The 22,453-nt window shown below is 42.0% G+C and overlaps 1 protein-coding gene across 1 annotated transcript in view; it reads left to right on the top strand.

Annotated features, from left to right (window-relative positions):
* hydin (HYDIN axonemal central pair apparatus protein) overlaps positions 1 to 22,453 on the top strand; it is a 1,560,590-nt gene that overhangs the window by 1,019,804 nt on the left and 518,333 nt on the right. The window contains exons 31-33 of the mRNA XM_069900939.1: positions 3,207 to 3,337; positions 17,667 to 17,803; positions 20,602 to 20,729. Of these exons, the coding sequence (XP_069757040.1) occupies positions 3,207 to 3,337; positions 17,667 to 17,803; positions 20,602 to 20,729 (396 nt within the window). The remainder of the gene's footprint in view (positions 1 to 3,206; positions 3,338 to 17,666; positions 17,804 to 20,601; positions 20,730 to 22,453) is intronic.

Raw genomic sequence — 22,453 nt, 5'->3', positions numbered from 1 at the left:
TCTCCATGCAGCGTGAGCCTTGAATCTCACCTACAATTCTAACAAACCTGTATTCAGGACTGCATGACTGGCTAGCCTTGGGTAAGGGGTGTAGAATGGTGTCATTGGCCCTGATAGGACCAATAAGCCCTGATAGAGCTTCCCTTCTGCGGAACCACAAAGGCTTTGAGGAGAAGCCTGGGGGTTTTCTCATATTACACCCAGTTGGTCCCTCAATACGCCAACAAGTTTTGTCCCCTCTTAAAGGCCACCACTTTCCCCCTTTCAGCCAAAGCCCAGACAGCTTTTAATTTAAGTTACATTGCGAAAGCCACAATGCATACAGTAGATGAAAATGTACATTTCCAAGTTGAAAATTACGCTTCAGACGTAGCCATGGACACTACTCTCAATCAGGCGGGCAGACCGGTTGTCTTTTTTCTCATGGACAATTCAAGGCCACGAGCTCCGGAACCCATCTGTAGAAAAGGAGGCTCAGGCACTGAGAAGCCATAAGGCACTGGAGGCACTACCTGGCTGGTAGAAGATTTACGCTCCTCACAGACCAGTGCTCCGTCACATTTATGTTCAGCAACACCAAGAGGGGCAAAATCAAGAATGTCAAAATTGCTAGGTGGAGAATTGAACTCTTCACCTACATTTTTGATATCACCTACCAGCCAGGGGCTCTTGACGGCCCTCCGGATGCCTTGTCCAGGGAATGGTGTTGCCTCCGCACACACCGGTCAACTGCATATCATATACAATGAGTTCTGCCATCCAGGGGCCACCCGTATGGCTCATTTTGTCAAGTCTCGCAATTTTCCCTACTCAATAGAAGATGTCAGGGAAATGACCAGGTCATAACAGGTCTGCGCTGAGTGCAAGCCACACTTTATTTATCCCACAAAAGCGCATCTGATTAAGTCATCCAGGCCCTTCGAATAACTCAGCGTCAATTTTAAGGGATCTATCCTCTCCACGAACAGGAGCATCTACTTTTTCTTGATCATTGACAAGTACTCTTGCTTCACATTCACCATCCTGTACTCAGACACGTCCACTTCGTCCGTTATGAAGGCCCTAGACTCTATTTACACCCTTCTCGGGTATCCTGATTATATTCATAGTGACCGGGGCTCATCCTTCATGAGCGACGAGCTGCGTCAGTACCTGCAGGTGAGGGGCATCGCGTCCAGCAGGAATACCAGTTACAACCCCCGGGGCAACGGGCAAGTTGAAAAAGAGAACGCCAAGATCTGGAATGCTATCAAACTTGCTCTGAAACAAAAAGGCCTTCCAGACTCGTGCTGGCAGGATGTCCTCCCCATCGCACTCCACTCAATTTGGTCACTATTCTGTACTGCAACCAATACTACTCCTCATGAGCTCATTCACATTCAATAGAAGGTCGACATCAGGGTCTACACTCCCAGCCTGGCTCACTAGTCCTGTTCTGGTCCTTCTCAAGAAGCACATGAGGAGAAGCAAGACCGACCCCTGGTGGAGAGGGCGAAACTATTCAATGCCAACCCCAGTACCCGGATGGCAGGGAGGACACTGTCTCTATCAGGGTCCTGGCACCTGCCGGAACAGGGGATCCATTGCCTCAGGTGTCCCACGAGCTACTAAGCATTTTCTCCCCACCCCCGCCCAGGGCCTCTGGCACCCGGTTCAGGAGGAGAGTGAACTACCTTCTATCATCGAGCCAGAGCTCCAGCCCAATACTCCTCCATCACAGGTGGACCAGGAGACTCAAGGACCCAAGGCCTTCCGGTGCTAAGGCACTCCACCAGGATCTCCAGACCCCCCCAGACCGCTGAATCTGTAAATAGTATTGTAAATATTTCTCTTCTGTGTCTATTACCGGCTTCTGATCATTGTTCTCTTCATCCACAGACCCTTAATTCTAAAGGAAGGGGTGAATGTAGTGAACTGGGATTCACTAGAGGTGTCCCACCTCCCAGCCCTTTCCCCAGAGGGGCCCATATATAACCCTGGTTTCCCGCCAAAACCCTGAACCCCTCTGAAGCCTGTTTATGAACCCTACCTGTGTTGTAAGCTAATAAAAGTGTTAGATCTCCCTCCAGTCGAGTATGAGCTTTTATCTACACTACAGCGTGTCAGGCCTCAGATATGACTTTGTCAGGAAATTTTTGCCTGGGCACAAGTGATGTGCTTTGTGGGATCTGGTGGGAGTCCCAGAGGAACCAGTGGCTTTTGCATAGGGACATTAGATGTGGCAAACTCCTATGGATTGACATGTGGCCCTGACTCCTGTGGATTGACATGTCTATCCATGGCATTAGCAAATAGGCACTTTCGACCCACTGGAGCAAAGGCCGAGTGTCACAGTGTACAGCACAGAATTAGGCCTTTCAACCCAGCACATCCATGACAACCTTTTTTCCCATCTGCACAAACCCATTTGCCCTCATTGGAACAGTGTCCTTCAATTGGTCTATCTACAAGCCTCAAACAGACTGATAGTATTGGATTCCACCACCTCCTGTTGCAATGCATTCCACATATTAATCTCTCTCTGTAAAGAAAACCTACCCTCTGATTCCCTTTAAATTTTCTTCCTCTCACCTTCATGGCTTTGATGACAAACCTGCTGTCCTCTCAAAGCATGCATTGGTGTTGCTACTGTTAAATCTGGTTGGCACACAAGTGTGACGTGTTGTTTTACCTGTGGGATTGATGTCTGTCTCATTCTTGTCACAGGAAATAGCCACAGTGATGCTCCGTGTGGTGGAGAGAGTTTCAGAATGCAGTTTCAGAATGCTGGGGGCTCCCCCTCCACCATCAGTCTCCTCAATGACAGACTCAATCAGGAACTCATTTAAGGACTCTTACTTTTGCATTTTAATGTTTTTTTCCTCTCTATATTGTACATTTGTTTGACATTTCTTTATTTGTTCAAAAGTGTTCATTGAGTACAGTTTTTTTCTGCACTACCAAAAGAATCTCAGGGTTGTAAATGATGTCATTTCTGACAATAAATCTGAAATCTGAAATATTTTGGGCCTGGACCTTTGTCAAATAATTATTTTATTTCCTGTGGATGCTGTGTGATCTACTGAGTTTCTCCAGCTTGTTTGTGCATTGCATTCGACCCCAACACCTCCAGACTTTATTGGGTTCTCTAAGTGGAAAAAGAATTAAGAACTCCTTCCTTTGGGCCACTTTACTTGTTAACAGTGCTCTGTGTCTGACCTTCACAGTACGACACCTTGCTGCAGATGGAAGCTGATCGCTTGCTCATTACAGAGTACAGTCTGGGCCAAGGGTTCATTCTCCCTCACTGCAGTGGTGTGTCTGGGGAGTGCCAGTATCCTCGCAGTTGTCTCTCCAGGTAAGATCATTTAAAACATGAATACTTGGAGTTCCCACCTCCTTGGGATAGCATGGTTTGCGTAGCGGTTAGCACAATGCCTTTATCACGCCAGCGATTGGGACTGGAGTTAAAATCCAGTGCTGTCTGTAAAGAGTTTGTACGCTCTCCCTGTCTCTGCATGAGTTTTTCCAAGGGACTTTGGTTTCCTCACACCATTCAAAATGTATCAGGGGTGTAGGTTAATTGGGTGTAAATTGGGTGTCATGGACTTGTGGGCCAAAATGGCCTGTTACCGTGATGTATGTCTAAATATAAATTCAGCATCTGCCGCTACTGTTATTTTTTTCTTAGAAATACTCTTCACTTAATACTATTTATAGAATATGGTCATAGACACAAAAACAAGCTTTTTCACCGATCATGTCCATGCCAACCATTAACTATTGATCCAATACAAACCCGTTTACTAGCACAGTCTGTTCTCTTCCTTGACTTGGTGATTCAAATACAGTGAAACCTCGTTAGAACGTGATTCATTAATCAGCGGAATCGCTTATAGCGCGGGTGTCTGTGGACCCCAAACTGCTAAGGGGCAGGCTGATGACAATCAGCTGGTGACCCAACTCCCTGCACCTGACAACCCCCCTCCCTGCTGCCTAACAGCCACCCTCCCCGCTGCCCCTGCACCCTGCCGCAGGACGTTGGGGCAGGGGCTGCCACTGCAGGACATCGGGGGAAGGGGCAGCCGGCACGGGATGTCGGGGCAGGCGCAGCCGGCACAGGACATCAGGGCAGGGGCGGCCAGCGCGGGACTTCGGGGCAGGGACGGCCACCACGGGATGCTGGGGTAGGGGCAGCTGCCCCTGTCCTGATATCCCACACCAGCCACCCTTGTATCTGTTCCGTGACTCGGCTGTAAGGTGGTATGAAATTTTGGCCTCCAACTACCGCGTTCTAACAAGGTTTTGCTGCACTTGTTCAGATGGTTCTTGTGTTTTGTGAGAGTACTTGCCTCGACCACTTTCTAGACTCCACATGTCATTCCCAGACTTACACGTCTATCCATGGCATCATGCACAAGCAAATTAAGACCATTCACAAATTTGGAGGAACAACACCTTATATTCTGTCTTAACACTCTACAACCAGACATTAACTTCCCAAATTTCCATGAATCCCCTCTTCCTCCTGTCCCCCACCTCCTTCCCTTCCTTCTATCAGTATATATTTTTTCTTGGGCCTCTGCCTTATCACTTCTCAGCTTCTACCCTCCGGCCTTTCTCCACCCATTACCACGTATCTGTTAACTTGTGCTCCTCCTCCATCCCCTTCCTCCCTCTCTCCTCTCCTCCTCCCTTAACCCCCCCCCACTTTTATTATCATTCAGGCACCTGTCTGTTTTTTTCTATTCCTGATAAGGGGCTCAAGCCTGAAATATTGGTTGCCCTTGACTTCCAATGGAAGCTGCTTGACCTGCATATGCTCTCGCATATTTATGTATTATTTCTACCTTTTTCTGTGCCTCTCATAACTTTGCACTTCTATCAGGTCCCTCCTCAGTCTCCTCTGCCCCACGGAACACAAACCAAGTCAATCCAGTCTCTCCATCTCGACCATTGTTTGCTTAAACTCCTTGACGGTATTTGAGTGGTATCATGGGTAGAGCCGCTGCCTCACTGCTCCAGCAACCCAGGCCTCGGGTGCTGTCTGTGTGGAGCTTGCATGTTCTCACTATGACTGCATGTTCCCTGTGCATGCTCCACTTTCCTCTGCTCTCACTGTGGGTGAGTGGTAGAAACAGGGGGTATTGATGGGAATGTGGGGAGAACAAAATGGATGGATGCTTGATAAAGTTGGTGGGCCATAGGGCATGTTCTTGTATTGACTGATTCTGTGGCCCTCATGTGGTTGATCAGGAGAAGTTCTCCTCCATATTGAAAATGCAATTTTTGGGCAGTGCATTGAAACAATAGCCCATTTCATATTATTCAGACATCTCTTATTTGTGGATCTTTTTGCACCATTTCTTTCTTTAGAAATTATTTTCTCACTTATTAGAATATACTAAAGCTTCCACACCCACTTCTGTTACAGCTTGTTGCTGATCTGAGCAAAATTACAAATTCATAATTATCCATCACACAAACCAACCTCCCATCCACTGACCATTTACACTTTCAGGTACCTTGGTGCCAACATATAAGGTTCAAGGATATTTTTTATTGTCATGCGTTAAAATGTAATATCCATGATATACTTCAACCTTTGTCTGTCACAAGACAAAGACCCGCCATGAGCATTGCCCAGGAGCAAAAGACAGACCCTTAAGAGTTATTAAGTGCCTATGGATTTGCTTCCAGTGCCCCCGCAGCCTCCATATTTGCACAGACTCTTGTTCAAACCATTGGCAGCCTGAGCTCCAGGTCCAAACATTCGATATTTTCATTTGGGAAGCCTTTCTTCCCCTCAGCACCCTCTAAAATCCTAGTTCCAATACTGGCTTCTATAAACCAGTCTCCAACAGTCCACAGCCTATGCTTCAGTCCTTGAGCCCTTCATTTGTCCAATTACACAATGGAGTGTTGAGTCCCAGGTCTTGGAGTTTGCTGATCACTTTTGAGGGGATGTTGGTGTTAAATTCTGAAATATAGTTGATAAGGAGCATTCTGATGCCTGCATCTTTGCTGTCCAGGTGTTCCAGGGCTTTGTGTAGAGCCAGTGAGATGGCATTTGCCATACACTTATTGCTGTGGCAGGCAAATTGGAATAGGTCCATGTCTTCACTCAGATAGGAGCTGAAATGCTTCAACATCAACCTTTCAAAACACTTCATCACTATGGATGTGAGTGTCACTGGTTGATAGGCATTTAGGCCAGTTACCACACTCTTCTTGGTCACCTGTGCAATTATGGCCCATTTGAATAGATTGCTGCCATCTCGAGAGAGAGAGATGTTGAAGATATCCATGAATATATCGGATTGGTATTCAGCACTGGTTTTCAGCGCCCGGTCGGATACTCCATCCAGACCAGATGCTTTCCTTGGATTCACTCTCCTGAAGACAGCCTACACATCATCCTCAGACAGTAGAGGATCATCAGGAGACATGGGCATGGGCTTCCTTGGTCAAATGCAGTGTAGAAGGCATTGAGTTCATTTGGGAGTGAAGCTTTGCTGTCTCCCACTGCACCAGATTTGATTAAGTCATTTAGATCCTGTCACAGCTGTCAGGTGTTATCTTTCATTGTACCCATTCTCATCTGGAATCTCCACCACCTGGGATATAACTTCTCGTAAGTTGTGCTTCCTTGTGTGGTGATCTGGATCTCTGGACTTAAATGCCTGTGATATGGGTCTCAGAAGGATCTGAATTACATTGTTCATCCAGGGGTTCTGGTTGGGAAAACACTGAACAATGAGTGTTTTGATGAAGCCTATGATGGCTGATAAAGTATGAAAGCTATTTCCAATGAAGTTTGTTAGATCTCTAAACAGATGATTAATGTTAATAATCAAACATATAAGGGGAAGGATTAAGAAGATGAGAGATGAAGCAAAAATTGGCTCTGTGGTTGATAGTTAGGTGGAAAGCTGCCAAATATATGGTTAGTGGGACTAAATGGAGCAATTCAAAGAAATGTGAGTCAACACCTTGGGGAAGTACAAATAAGGCAAAGGGGTAAGAAATAATGATTACCAAATGGAGGTGAATTGGTATCGGGGAACTGGACTAGATGTTTCCATATCCTTAACAATGACAAGAGATGATTAAAACTCAAGGCAAAAGAGGAGGAAGGTTTTGAAAGCATACCAGTGACCCATCATACAATTCTGGTTGACACAAGGCAACAGAGATGTGTCTGCCATACAGAAATTACTGATTAATGTTGAAGATGCTGTCAAGAGACCAATATTTTAGCTTTTAGGAAATGTCAGCCAGCCTGGAGCTATTTTCTTTGGCCAAGACTGAGAGAAAATTTAATTTAGTTATATAAAATTATGAGCCCAATTATGATTTTTTTAAATTGTTCATGACAAAATTTATAATAAATGGGAGTAAAACACAAAAGTCTGCAAACACTGTGGTTGAAGTAAAATCACATTCTTGGGAACTCAGCTGGTCAGAAAGTGTACTTCATGGATCAAAGATAACAATACAAAAATAAAGGATAAAAATACCCATATTTTGATGAAGGGCTCAAGCCTGAAACGTTGGATACCCATACCTTGATGAATGGCTCAAGTATAAAATGTTGGTTACCCATACCTTGATGAAGGGATCAAGCCCAAGACGTTGGTTACTCATACCTTGGTGAAAAGCTTAAGCCCGAGACGTTAGTTACTCATAGCTTGTTGACAGGCTCAAGCATAAAACATTGGTTACCCATACCTTGATGAAGGGCTCAAGCCCGAGACATTAGTTACCCATTACTTGATGAAAGGCTCGTCTGAAATGTTCATTACTCATACCTTGAAGAAGGGTTCAATCCCGAAACATTTGGTTACCCATACCTTGATGTTAGGCTCAATCCCGAAACATTGGTTACTCATACTTTGATGAAGGGTTCAAGCCTGAGACGTTGGTTACTCATACATTAGTGAAGGGTTCAAGCATAAAACATTGGTTACCCATACCTTGATGAAAGGCTCAAGCCCGAGACATTGGCTATTCATACTTTGATGAATGGCTCAAGTCCAAAGTGTTCATTATTCATTCCTTGATGATGGACTCAAGCCTGAGATGTTGGTTACCCATACCTTGATGAAAGACTCAAGCCCGAAACATTGGTTACTCATACCTTGATGAAGGCCTCAAGCCTGAGACGTTGGTCACCCATACCTTAATGTAGGGCTCAAGCCTGAGACATTGGTCACCCATACCTTGATGAAGGACTCAAGCCTGAGACGTTGGTTACCCATAACTTGAAGAAGGGCTCAAGCCCGAGATGTTAGATATTCATACTTTGATGAAGGGCTCAAGTCCAAAGTGTTCGTTACTCATACCTTGATGAAAGGCTCAAGCCCGAAACGTTGGTTACCCATAACTGGATGGAGGGCTCAAACCCGAAACATTGATTACCCATACATTGATGAAGGGCTCAAGCCTGTGATGTTGGTTACCCATACCTTGATGGTGGGTTCAAGCCCGAGACGTTGGTTATCCATTCCTTGATGAAAGGCTCAAGCTCCTTGCCTGATCAGCTGAATTTATCTAGCATTCCATTTTTACTATAGTAAATGGGAAAAGTTGATATAACAAAAACTTTTTTGACCTTGTTTGCAGCAATATGCTTGCATTTTTTCTCAATTCTTGTTTGGGAAACTTTGTACTAAATATCCTGGGATAACAAAATTTTTTTCCCATAATAATAATCCAATGGTTCTCTGAATTAGATTTTCCTTCCTCTGAAGCAAGAAGTGGAGGGAGGTGAGGAAGAGGTGGTGCCAATGGCTCAAGCCAATGTTGGTGGAGGTTTAATGGTGCTCTGTGCTATCTGTTGTCAGAATACACATGCCTGCTGATAGCTACAGCCTGGGGCTTTAAACGATCAACGATGCTTTTTACCCCATCCACCTCTTGATCAACTGCTGTTTTATGACGTAACCACCAACCATTCAATGAAGCCTTGCATTGATGCAGTAATCCATTACTTGATCAGAGCCTGGAAAATAAAGATTACACCAGCTGTTAAGTGGTTGTATGTGTTTAATGTCAGTCCTCACATCTCATTTATGACCCTTTACCTCCTTGGTGTGACACTAAAATAAGTCTCTCTGTGGACCAGGTCATTTTTTTAAAGAGTTTATTTATCGATACAAAAAAATTGTAATTTTCTCTCCTACCCTGTTCCCCTTTCCCCAAAAAAGAAAGAAAAAGAACCCCTAAACTATATATTAATCACTATTCATATTTTCCTAACATAATTTTGAATCTTCTAATTATTAATTGAGAGGAGTGGGTGATGTGAATGATGTGGATAAACTTTTGTTAACGAATTCCATATATGGTTCCCAAATCTTGTAAAAGTTCCCAATCTGATTCTTTAAACTAAGTATTTTTTTCTAATGGTATACAATTTTGTATTTCTGTGTTCCATCTATCATCATTATAAAATTTTCTGTTTTCCACATTACTGCCACACATATTTTTGCTACCGCTATTGCTATACTCGGAAGTTGTACTTGATATTTATCTAAGTTTGATTTTATATCTGCTTCTTATATATTACCAAGTAAAAATATTCTCGGGTCTTTTTGTATATTTATCTTCATAATTTGTCCTAATAATATACTCAAATCTTTCCAAAATTTAGAAAGGTCCCTACTTCCTTGTTACATCTAAAACATTTATCAGAATAATTTGAGTTAAGTCCATTTAATTTATATGGAGTATAGTATAATTGATGTAAAAAAATTATGCTGTACCATTTGATATCTAACATTAATTGTATTTATTACACTCTCTTGGCACAATCTTGACCAAAATTTGTCTTGAATTTGCATATTTATATCTTTTTTCCATCTTTGCTTTGATTTATATAATTCTTTTTCCCCATAGTATCTTGTAATTTTATATACATATTAGTAATAAATTTCTCAATAAATGTATCTGTAATTAAATATTTAAAATGTCTTAAATTCGCACCTAATTTCCCTTTTAAATATGAATGTGAAAAATTGTATTATCTTGTACTTCATATTTCTCTTTAATTTGTTCAAAAGTCATAAAAAAGGAACCTAAAAAATAATCTTTTATCTTCTGTATACTTTTACTGTACCAAGTAAGAAAAGAAACCAGCAGTAGCATTTGCATTAGATGCAGAAAAAGCATTTAATAGGTTAGAATGGGACTTTTTATTTTAAGTATTAGGTATATTTGGAATTCCAAATATTTTTATAAATTGGATAAGAGCATTATATAATCAACCAAAAGCTAAAGTGGTCACAAATAGGCAAATATCAAAGCCTTTTCTATCGGAAAGATCATCTTGACAAGGACGTCTGTTATCACCATTTTTATTTGCTTTAGCTATAGAACCTTTGGCAGAAATAATTAGAAGAGACAATGAGATTAAAGATTTTGAGATAGATAATAAAGAACATAAAATTAGTTTATTTGCAGATGATGTTATAGTTTATTTAATGAATCCAGAAATATCATTGTGCAAATTAAATGTAAGATTAGCAGAATATGGGTTTAGTATCAGGCTATAAATTAAATGTTGATGCCTATGGTTGATATGGATATACACAAAGTTAAAAAAATATATAAAATTTAAGTGGCAAAAAAAAACAATTAAATATTTAGGAATAAAAATAGATAAATATTTAAATAATCTATTTAAAATATATTATTTACCACTACTAAAAAAATTGGGAATTATTTTTTTAATGGAAAGATCTGCCAATAGCTTTAATAGGATGAGTAAATTGTATTAAGATGAATATTTTTCCAAGAATACATTATATAATTCAATCATTATCCATTCCTATACCAGAGAAGTTTTTCCAAGTACTACTTAAAAATATAAGGAAATTTATTTGGAGAGATAAAATACCAAGATTAGCCTTGCAAAAACTGACTTGGAAATCTGAACAAGAAAGATTAAGATTACCAAATTTTAATAGTTATAAAGCAGCTTAATTAAGATTCTTGTTCTCCTGTTATCAAATTGGAGAAAAAACAGTATGGGTTCAGTTTGAAATGAATAAAATTGAAGAAATTAATTCAGAGCATTTTTTGTATAAATGTAGCGGCTGTGTAGCGGGCCGAGTGGGTGCTCAGTGCGGTAATGCAAACCGTCACAGTCAGTGTAGAGCACGGACTTACCTAAGGGCTGGCATGCTAGTGGTACTGAGTGCCAAGGGATGGCACATTGATCAGCTGGGTCCTCTGCTGAAAGGCACGGGATGTTAACAAGTCTCAATTTAAACCTGCTGGTCCCGTGGACCAGCAGCCGTTCCTTAACAAGGTCCCACCTTGTAACGTGGAGCCCAGGACAGGTAGGGAATAAAAGCCACTTGTCTTTCTTTGGCTTGGCTTCACGGATGAAGATTTATGGAGGAGTAATGACCACGTCAGCTGCAGGCTCGTTTGTGGCTGACAAGTCCGATGCAGGACAGGCAGACACGGTTGCAGTGGTTGCAAGGGAAATTGGTTGGTTAGGGTTGGGTGCTGGGTTTTTCCTCCTTTATCTTTTGTCAGTGAGGTGGGCTCTGCGATCTTCTTCAAAGGAGGTTACTGCCCGCCGAACTGTGAGGCGCCAAGATGCACGGTTGGAGGTGATATCAGCCCACTGGCGGTGGTCAATGTGGCAGGCACCAAGAGATTTCTTTAGCCAATCCTTGTACCTCTTCTTTGGTGCACCTCTGTCTCGGTGGCCAGTGGAGAGCTTGCCATATAACACGATCTTGGGAAGGCGATGGTCCTCCATTCTGGAGACGTGACCTACCCAGCGCAGTTTGATCTTCAGCAGCGTGGATTCGATGCTGTCGGCCTCTGCCATCTCGAGTACTTTGATGTTGGTGATGAAGTCGCTCCAATGAATGTTGAGGATGGAGCGGAGACAACGCTGGTGGAAGCGTTCTAGGAGCCGTAGGTGATGCCAGTAGAGGACCCATGATTCGGAGCCGAACAGGAGTGTGGGTATGACAATGGTTCTGTATACACTAATCTTTATGAGGTTTTTCAGTTGGTTGTTTTTCCAGACTCTTTTGTGTAGTCTTCCAAAGGCGCTATTTGCCTTGGCGAGTCTGTTGTCTATCTTGTTGTTGATCCTTGCATCCGATGAAATGGTGCAGCCGAGATAGGTAAACTGGTTGACCGTTTTGAGTTCAGTGTGCCCGATGGAGATATGGGGGGGGGGGGGCTGGTAGTCATGGTGGGGAGCTGGCTGATGGAGGACCTCAGTTTTCTTCAGGCTGACTTCCAGGCCAAACATTTTGGCAATTTCTGTAAAACAGGACGTCAAGCACTGAAGAGCTGGCTCTGAATGGGCAACTAAAGCGGTATCATCTGCAAAGAGTGGTTCATGGACAAGTTGCTCTCGTGTCTTGGTGTGAGCTTGCAAGCGCCTCAGGTTGAAGAGACTGCCATCCGTGCGGTATCAGATGTAAACAGCGTCTTCATTGTTGAGGTCTTTCATGGCTTGTTTCAGCATCATGCTGAAGAAGATAGTAAAGAGGGTTGGTGCGAGATGCAGCCTTGCTTCACGCCATTGTAAATCCACTTGTAAAGCTTCAATAAACCAGCCTTTAGTTGACTACTCTGCTGTGTATTTGTATTTCATTAGTTGCTCTACCATAGTAGCCGCTACAAGTTCTTGAAAAAGAAGACAGGTTTACTGATTTTTAAAGAATTTGCTTAAGGTATTGAACGGAGTCCATATTGAAAGAGGAATTAAAAATTAGCAAATACGTAAGATGATGTTAAATCAAAATCAACTTATTCCTTTTATTTTGAATGATTCTTTATTTGATACTTGGTATAGTAAAGACATACAGAAGATAAAAGATTGGACCAGATCTTTAACCAGATTGTAAATCAATCAGATCCTTAAATCAAAACCCATTTCCTGATTTGAATCCTAAACTGCAGTGTGTATTGTTACAATATTTGGTTCCCAGTGAAGCTAGCTATTCATCCCAAGCGACTGAAAGAAATGGAGGAGGAGGCGCTAGTGATAATTTACCAAAGTTTTCTGTACTCTGGGGAGGTCCTAGTGGATTGGATGACAGCAAAAGTTACATTGCTGTTTTAAAAAAAATGGATGTAGACAAAATGCTTTAATTGTAGACCAGTTAGCTTGATGTCTGTAGTCAGGAAAATGAATAATAAATGAAAATGAAAATGAAAATAGCTAGAATAATTAAGGAATTATAACTATTCATCTGGATAGAAATTGTTCCTTCAAACAGATACAGAATGGATTCAGGAAGGTCAGGGCATGTTTAACAAATGTATTGGGTCTCTGAGTATATTAGAAATGCATTCGATAGAGCAAAGCAAGTGGATGTTGTGTACTTGGATTTCCAGAAGGCATTTGATAAGGTGCATAAACTGAAGATGAATGGAGCTAGGTAATGTACTAGCATGGATTGAGCAATGGTTAACCAATAAAAGAAATAGAGTTGGGATAAATGGGTGTTCAGACCAGACCCAACCGGCCTACTTAAGTTCTTATACCTTGTGTTTCTCTGGTTGGCAATCAGTGGTGAGCGGAGTGCTGAGCCCACAATTGTTCACGGTATACATTAATAATTTGAAAAGGTGACTGAGTGCAATGGATTTGGGTTTGAGTGGAAAAACAAATTGAACAGAGACTGCAGAGAGATATGGATAGGCAAGATTTGGCAAATGCGAGGTCATCCACTTTGGAAGAAAAAAAAATCAGATTATTATGTAAATAATGAAAGATTGCGGCTTGCTATTGGGCAAGAGAACTTGGGAGTGCTTGTGCAAGAATAACAAAAGGTCAGTTTGCAGGTGCAGCAGGCGATGAAGAAGATGAATGAGATGTTGGCCTTCATAGCTCGAAGGAGTGAATGTAGAACAGGGAAGTTGTGCTGCAACTACATGGGATATTGGTGAGGCTGCACCTGGAGAAATGTGTGCAGTTCTGGTCTCCTTACTTGTGAAAAGATATATTTGGAGGTAGTGCAGTGGAGGTTCACCAGGTTGATTACAGAGATGAGGAGAGATTGAATTGCCTAGGAGAGCATTTGCTGGAATTTACAAGAATGATGGGAGATCTTACCAAGATGCATCAGTCAGGAAAGGGATAGGTAAGATAGAGGCAGGAAAGTTGTTTCCACTGGTTAGTGAGTCTAGTAACTAAGGGACATAACGTCAAGATTTAGGAGAGTTCAGAGGAACTGCTTTTCCAAAGAGTTGTGCATCAGCAATAGAGGCTGCCTTATTAAATATATAAAAGACGCAGATACATTTTTGCTTAGTAGGGGAACTAAAGGTCATGGGAGCAAGTGGGTAGGTGGAGTTGAGTCCACAGCCATATTGGCCATCACCTTATTGAATGATGGAGCAGACTCAATTGTCCAGATGGCTGACTCATGGTTCTATTTCTTACATTCTTATATATATTGTATAAGTTCTTCAGTGAACTTTCAGTTTTGTAACATTCCCAGTTTCTAAATAAATTGTTCTTTCATCTTAGCACAGAACAAAATAAATGAGAAGTTCAGATCTTGACTGTTTATGGTCCAGTCTTTAACATTGCAAATGTACCAGATGGTGTGTTCAGGAAGTAATTTGCTCTCAGTAAAACTGATGATTTTATTCACATGCTCTGCTTTCAAAAATTGGGCCAGACAACAAGTGGCTCTGAACTCACAGAAGCCACTCGCTCACCATGCCAGCACCAAGAAATAGTTCTGTCCACAAATGGTCTTTGACCACAAGACCATTTGACATAGCAGAAATAAGCTATTCAGCTCATTGACTCAGTCCTGCCATTTAATCATGAGTTGATCCATTTTCCACCCTGCCTCACTGCCCGACCTTCTCTCCAAAACCTGGATAAATTTAGACATACAGAACAGTAACTGGCCATGAGCTCGTGCCACCCAATTAATCTACACCCTCGATATGTTTCGAATGGTGGGAGGAAACTGGAGCCCCCACAGAAAACCATACAGACACGGGGAGAACGTACAAACTCCTGACAGACAGCATGGGATTCGAAACCCCAGTCCTGATCATTGGTGCTGCAAAGGCATTGTTTTAACCACTACCCCAACCATGCCGCTCTAACCTATCTTTCTTTGGCTTGGCTTCGCGGACGAAGATTTATGGAGGGGGTAAAAAGTCCACGTCAGCTGCAGGCTCGTTTGTGGCTGACAAGTCCGATGCGGGACAGGCAGACACGATTGCAGCGGTTGCAAGGGAAAATTGGTTGGTTGGGGTTGGGTGTTGGGTTTTTCCTCCTTTGCCTTTTGTCAGTGAGGTGGGCTCTGCGGTCTTCTTCAAAGGAGGTTGCTGCCCGCCAAACTGTGAGGCGCCAAGATGCACGGTTTGAGGCGTTATCAGCCCACTGGCGGTGGTCAATGTGGCAGGCACCAAGAGATTTCTTTAGGCAGTCCTTGTACCTTTTCTTTGGTGCACCTCTATCACGGTGGCCAGTGGAGAGCTCGCCATATAACACGATCTTGGGAAGGCGATGGTCCTCCATTCTGGAGACGTGACCCATCCAGCGCAGCTGGATCTTCAGCAGCGTGGACTCGATGCTGTCGACCTCTGCCATCTCGAGTACTTCGACGTTAGGGGTGTAAGCGCTCCAATGGATGTTGAGGATGGAGCGGAGACAACGCTGGTGGAAGCGTTCTAGGAGCCGTAGGTGGTGCTGGTAGAGGACCCATGATTCGGAGCCGAACAGGAGTGTGGGTATGACAACGGCTCTGTATACGCTTATCTTTGTGAGGTTTTTCAGTTGGTTGTCTTTCCAGACTCTTTTGTGTAGTCTTCCAAAGGCGCTATTTGCCTTGGCGAGTCTGTTGTCTATCTCATTGTCGATCCTTGCATCTGATGAAATGGTGCAGCCGAGATAGGTAAACTGGTTTACCTAAAATAGGTAAACCTATCAAACCCTGCCTTAAATACACCTAATGATGTTGCCTCCACAACTGCATCTGGCAACAAATTCCTCAGATTTGCCACCCTCTGGCTTAAGAAATTCTTCAGCATTTCTAAGCAGATGCCCTTCAATCCTAAAATGGTGCTCTCTTGTCCTAGACTCTCCCATCACAGGAAACAATTTTCTACATGTAATCTGTTCACACCTTTCAGCATTTGAAAGGTTACAATGAGATCCCTCCTAATTCTCCTGAAGGCCAGAGCTGTCAAATGCTCCTCGTGTGATATCACTTTCATTCGCGGAATTATCTTTGTGAACCTCTTCTGAACCCTACCCAACTTCAGCACATCCTTCCTTAAATAAGGAGCCCAAAATTGCTCAAAATGCTCTGTGAGGTTTCACCAGTACCTAATGAAGCCTCAACATCACACCCTGCTCTTGTATTCTATTCTCCTTGTGCAAATGTGTCCAGTAATACTGTGACCGTAGGTGTAAACAGCTCATTGCATGAGTTGCAACTAAATATATTTCTGGGATAACCACTGCTCTTGTATTTTGTGCTTTAGATTAGAAAATCATCATGTTTCTCTGACCAGCTGCCCGCAGGGGTTGATGGAAGCATTCCCTTTGCTTTCATACACTTCCCCATGCCAATTGGTCCTCCCCTTCTTACGCTTTATCCATCATTATTCTGACTATTCTTTTTTTTCCTCTTCTCAACCTATGTTGCAATTTTAGTAGCCTTTCAGTTTTCTGCCAATACATTTTTAATTAAAAGACAGCATGTGTGTAGCAACCGTAGGTGAACAAGTCAACCATTTTGTGATGACAGAGGTGAGTTATGGATTTTGTGACTAAGGCTGGTCGTGGATTGGTGAACCAAGAAGAGGTTAGGGATATGGACAGATGGGATGGTTGAAGGATGGAGTTGGGAGACAGAGATTAGTGTATGGCAGGTGCCAGAGAGAGAAGCAAGAGAGAAAAAAGTGGGTTGCCTTGAGGAAGATGTAAAATTGAGGGGATTATAGGGTGGACAGCCATTACGTTTTTCCTGGGAAACAATAGCAAATACCAGAGAACATCTGTTTATGATTGTCAGGAATGATGGTGGAAGCTGGTTTATTAGGGGCATTTAAAAGTCTCTTAAATGGGTGCATGGTTGTAAGAAAAACAGAAGGTTATGGGTGTGAGGTAAGAAAGGTACTGTGCTTTAATGTTCTATATTCTATGTTAAGATACAGGGAGATGCAGGATATGCTTGGTAGAGAGTGATGAGTGGAAGACCTTACATGGTGTTCAGTAGCTGTAGAGAAGTATAGAATTCACAACATCAGATTGACATAAAAGGGAAAAGCAATCTTCTTGCAGGGGAAGGAAGGCAAACTCAAAACTGAGATTAGAGGAAATAGTGAAGCTGGGAGGACCATTTAAAATAAATTACAAAAGTATAGATCATCAAGATATTTGTATTCAGATGAATTCATGAAATGTCAATTTTGATACCAATTCTATTAGCTAATTCCTCTGGCCTGAAATGTAATGAATCCAGAAATAATTCCATTTCACGCATGAGAATGTCTGAGACTGGTCGACAGGGCAACAGGGGGACAAAATGAACTTTAAAGAGCTGATGAGCCATTTGCCTTGTATCCATGCTCCTTGCCAAGAGTGCTGGGCCATAGAGTTCTGAAATGAAGATTATTGTTGAAAATTAAGATTATTGTACACATATTTTATCTCAAGTTTCTATTTGCAGATGTCCTCTGCCTGAATTTTTCCTGGATTTTGGGTTTGTAATCCTTGGCACAGTCAAGATCCATATTGTCAAGATTACAAACATAGGGTTTTTGCCGGTATCCTTTAACACTGACAAGCGTGCACTTAAGAATACAGGTAAACACTTGTACAAATGATACATGCTACAGGTTACATAGAAGAGCCTAAATATGAATCGGGTTGGGGGAATATACAATATAAATCTTATACTTCCTCTTTTCCTCACAGTTTACTATTGTGACACCGATATTGAAATAGAGTTCCCATATTCAATTTGATGAGAGTGATAGAGCATAGAAACTCTATGCCCATGCTAACCATCAAGCACCCATCCTGTTTACTCCCATTTGCCAGCACTTGACCTAGAGCCTCTGTATGTTTTGTGAGTCAGATGTTCCTTTGTATACATTTTAAATGTTGAGAGAGTACCTGCCTCCCACTCCCAAGGTCACAAAGGTCTGCAGACACGTGGTTGAGGCAAAAAGACAATGCTGATGAAACTCAGCTGGTGAAACAGTGTCCTTTATTTAGTAATGGTAAGGTACCTTAATGAAACGTTGGCTATGTATCTTTATCTTTGCTAATTAAAGGACACTGTTTGACCTGTTGAGTTTCACTAGCATTGTCTTTTTATTCCACTACCCACACTATAGGCAGAGGGTTCCAGGGACAAGACACACTGTGGGTGAAAAAAAAATTCCTGAAATCACCTCTAAACCACCAATCCCTTACCAAATACTTATGGTATCTCGTTTTAAATACCTCTCCAATGGGGAAGAATTTCCAACTATCATCCCAATCTGTGCTCCTCATAATTTGCGACTATTGCATTCCTGGTCTAATTTGATGTACTCTCCTTTACTCTACCAAGCTTCATCTGGTGAACAATTAATCAATATTAGGTTTAAAAATTGAACATGGTTCAGGATGCAGGCTTGTGGAAAAAAAATCCTGAACTGCTTTTTTCATCAGACCATTGGGCTTGCAATTAGATGCCTCTGGTATTTGTCCACTGACGAACCCTCTGGTGTACAGCTGAGCTGGTCTCCCATTCACTGTAGGGTCTGGTCAAAAAACAAAGATAGAAGTTGGAGGATGAGAGGGAGGAAACACAAGAAAACCGGAAAGGAAGCCCCTTTCTGGATGGGGAGTCAGAGCAAAATTATGTGCAAGTCATGTTCAAATATGGAATTGCCAAATTCCTGCTACACTGAAGCTCTCAAGTCAAGTTTATTGTCATCTGATTGTACAAGTACAACCCGACGGAACAACGTTCTCCGATCCTCGGTGCAAAAACACGCAGACTCAGAACCAGACATAATGCACGTACAGACAAACAATACATATATGGAACAAGTATTAATATATACAAATAAATATTGTTTTATGAATATGAGAGCCTCAGATTGTTAGTGTGAGCAGTTCCTTTGGTTGTTCAACATCTTGCTGCCCGTGGGAATGTATGTTTGCTGATGTTAATCACCACAGAGTTTATTGGCCACATTGACAGAATAGAAATTTACCACATTAACAAAGCCACAGAGGTATAAGAGGCTCCAGGTGCTGGAATCTGCAACAGCAAAGAAAAACCACTGGAGGAACTTTCCCCTCCCTGGTTCCATTACCCACCCACCCATCCACCTGTGTTCCTTTCCTCTTAGGCCATTCTTCCTATCCCTCCCCTCCCTGGTTCCATCTGTCCATTATCTCTGCCTTATCTGGTTCCTTCAACAGCTATTGCCTATTTCTTATGTTCTTATCCCTGCTGAGATGTGCACTAAACTCCCAATGCAGAAACCACAAAGTTCTTCACTGCCTAAGTTTTGGACAATCTGTGGAAATTAATAGGCAGATAACATTTTGGGCCTGAGACCTTCATCAGGATGTTTTGAATCTTCTGTTTTTGAGAAGTGTGACTTTATATTCATACTTGAGAGGGGTGTAAAAAATATTTGGTTAGATGCAAGTGGATTCATTTTATACCATGAAAATAGAATGATCTTATGTTTTCGAGAAACTAGATCTCTTTAATTTGAAGCATAGAAAGAGATGAAATCAAGAAACTTGGGGAAACAAGTCAGAAGCAGGGAAAGATAAAGAATGCAAATGCAATTTTGTTAATGCTTAAGGGTGGTTTGATTAATTTTTAAAAAGAAGAGTCTTCATGAGACAAGTTGTTGTTGAGAAATCTGAATTACTGTTGTTATTCTCTGTTTGAATTGGATCATGGTTTTTAAAAAGAACAGATGTAGGCACAGACTCTTGCTCTTTAACTGGATGCTCCAAATAAGATGCTGCATTTCCACCAGGGCACCTTGGCCATTGTTTCCCAGAGTTTTGATGTCCATTGTGGAAGGGACCTCCCTTCCCAGGTTCGCAGCTAGTAGAGCACCATCCATCCTCGGAGTAATTAATGTTTCGGGCCTGTATGTCCTATTTCTTAGTTTATAATCTCTGCTGAGATAGGCCCAAACCCCCAATGCAGAAGTCAATAAATCATAATTATGTTCTGGCCCAGGTTTTAAATCGATCCACAAAAGGGCTCGGCCCAAAATGTTGGTTATCTTTTATTTCCTTTAGATGCTGCTTTATCTACTGAGTAGCTCCTGCACATTTGGGTATTGCACGTGACTCCAGTATCTGGTGTATGGCCTCCATTGAGAATGGCTGATGACTATGAGAGCTCATTGTCATATACACAAGTACAAAAGGTACAGATGCACCGACAAGCTCACTTGCTGCAGCCACACAGATCCAGAAGATACATCAACTCCAAGAGTATAAATTAAAATAGCACAATTTGCCAAGGCAGAAAAGTGATAAGGAATTATAAAGCAATAATAAAGATTTGCAGCATGAGAGGATCGATAAATATGTGTCTACAGTGTCTGATATTTGATCTGGTTTTATTGTAGGCTTCAGCACTGAGCTGCATCGGGTAAAGAATCTTCCCCACTGTGAAACAGAAACTTTTGAAGTACGATTTGATCCTCTCAGTGCAAATGTCAGTCTTGGGTTTACGAAGGGTTTGTTATCAATACAGGTGCGTTAAAAAATTAACAATCTCTCCTGTTTTTCTGAGGTCCATTTTCAGTTAGCTCCATTTGACAGCAATGAGCCAGAATGATTTGTCGTTCATTTGGTCTCGGAGCTCTAGATAATATAACACCGTATGATGCATCTTATAGGTGAGAAGGTGATGTCAGACGTGGTAAATCAGGAATGCTGCAGCTGTCAAGCTTACATGTACAGTGCTGCAGTGACCTTTTCTGTCCAAATGCCACCCAACATACCAAAGAGCAGTCAGCTCCTGTGATTCTCGTGTCACTTGATCTTAAACTGTAGTGTCATAACTATCCCGTCACATCATGCAGAGAATGGCCATGGGTTTTGTTGTTCTCACATCTCCTCCATTCAAAAGCATCATTGGTATTTTCCCAATTTTTGAATAATTTTTTTTTAAATTTAGAAATACAGCATGATAAGATGTCCTTCTGCCCCACATGCCTGTGTTGCCCAAATACACCAATAAAACTACAAACCCCATACATATTTTCAGAGATAATTACAATTGCAGTCTTTCTTAATAAAAGATCTTTGTCAGGAAATTGCATTCACAATTTCCAGACCTCACTGGGGTCTGCATTTTGTCCTAATTCCAAACAAGGCAGTAGAGTTCATGGAAAATGGAAGGGCAGTAAAGATGAGAATGAGGAGGGAGTGGGGAAGGAGTGAGACTTGGAACAAATTGAGAAGGGTGCAGTTAAATATTACAGTGATGTGTGAGCTTTGCTACAGAGATCATTGAGCCCACAGATCACAGCACCTAGTGTGGACATCAGTAGACACCACTGCTGGATTTTTCTCCTTAAGCAGCACCATCCAAACCCAGCACCTCTACCAGCTTGAAAAGAGAAGCAGCAAAGGCCCCTAAAAGTTGCCCTCAAAACTGCACACTGTCCTGACTTGGAAATCTATTGCTGTTCCATTCCCCACACCATTTTGAGTGCCATGATTAGCCTTAATAGCACCAGTGATCAGGACCGGGGTTCAAATCCCGCACTGTCTGAAAGGAGTTGTATGTTCTCCCCATGTCTGTGTGGGTATTATCTGTGTGATTAAATATTTGGGAATGTTTTTGGGAGATAAATTGGTAAAATTAGAGTAGGTTACATACACACACTTTAAAACAGATCTTATTTGAAATACTGAATAATTCATATTCAATTACTTTACAGAAACCATGGAGAATGCTATGGACATTTCATAAGTAGGTGCTAATTGAAATTATGTCATGAAATGAATGGACTATTGTCTTGGAAGAATAGCCAGAGCCAGGTTGTCTGCTTTGGATCTTTTTGCAAGGATTTTGACCTCTCTGCAAAGTGCTTACTCAGAGGTCATTGAGAGGTTATCATTTACAACAGATGGACCAAAGACTAACTCCTATTGTTTGCTGGAGAAGGTCAGGGTGTTTGCAAAGGAGAGAGAGAATAACATGCTGCTGGCAGTTTGAATCTCAGATAGAGAGAGAGACAGAAGGGAGTCTTTGACTGTGTGAGACACAGAAAGCTATAACAAGCCAGGAGAAGCTAGTTGGAACTGAAACAGAAGCTCCAGAGTGCTAGATGGCTGGAAGTGATATCTGTTTGATGTTTCTCTTGGAATAAGTGGAACAGAAAGGAACTCTATGATAGCCTAAAAGAAAGAGGTTATCATTGGAGAACCCTGATTGAACAAGTTTCTCAGCAAGACATTGAGGTGGCT

This window comes from Narcine bancroftii, chromosome 10 (genome assembly GCF_036971445.1).
Source record: "Narcine bancroftii isolate sNarBan1 chromosome 10, sNarBan1.hap1, whole genome shotgun sequence".
NCBI lineage: Eukaryota > Metazoa > Chordata > Chondrichthyes > Torpediniformes > Narcinidae > Narcine > Narcine bancroftii.
This window is presented reverse-complemented; position numbering and strand designations above follow the sequence as displayed.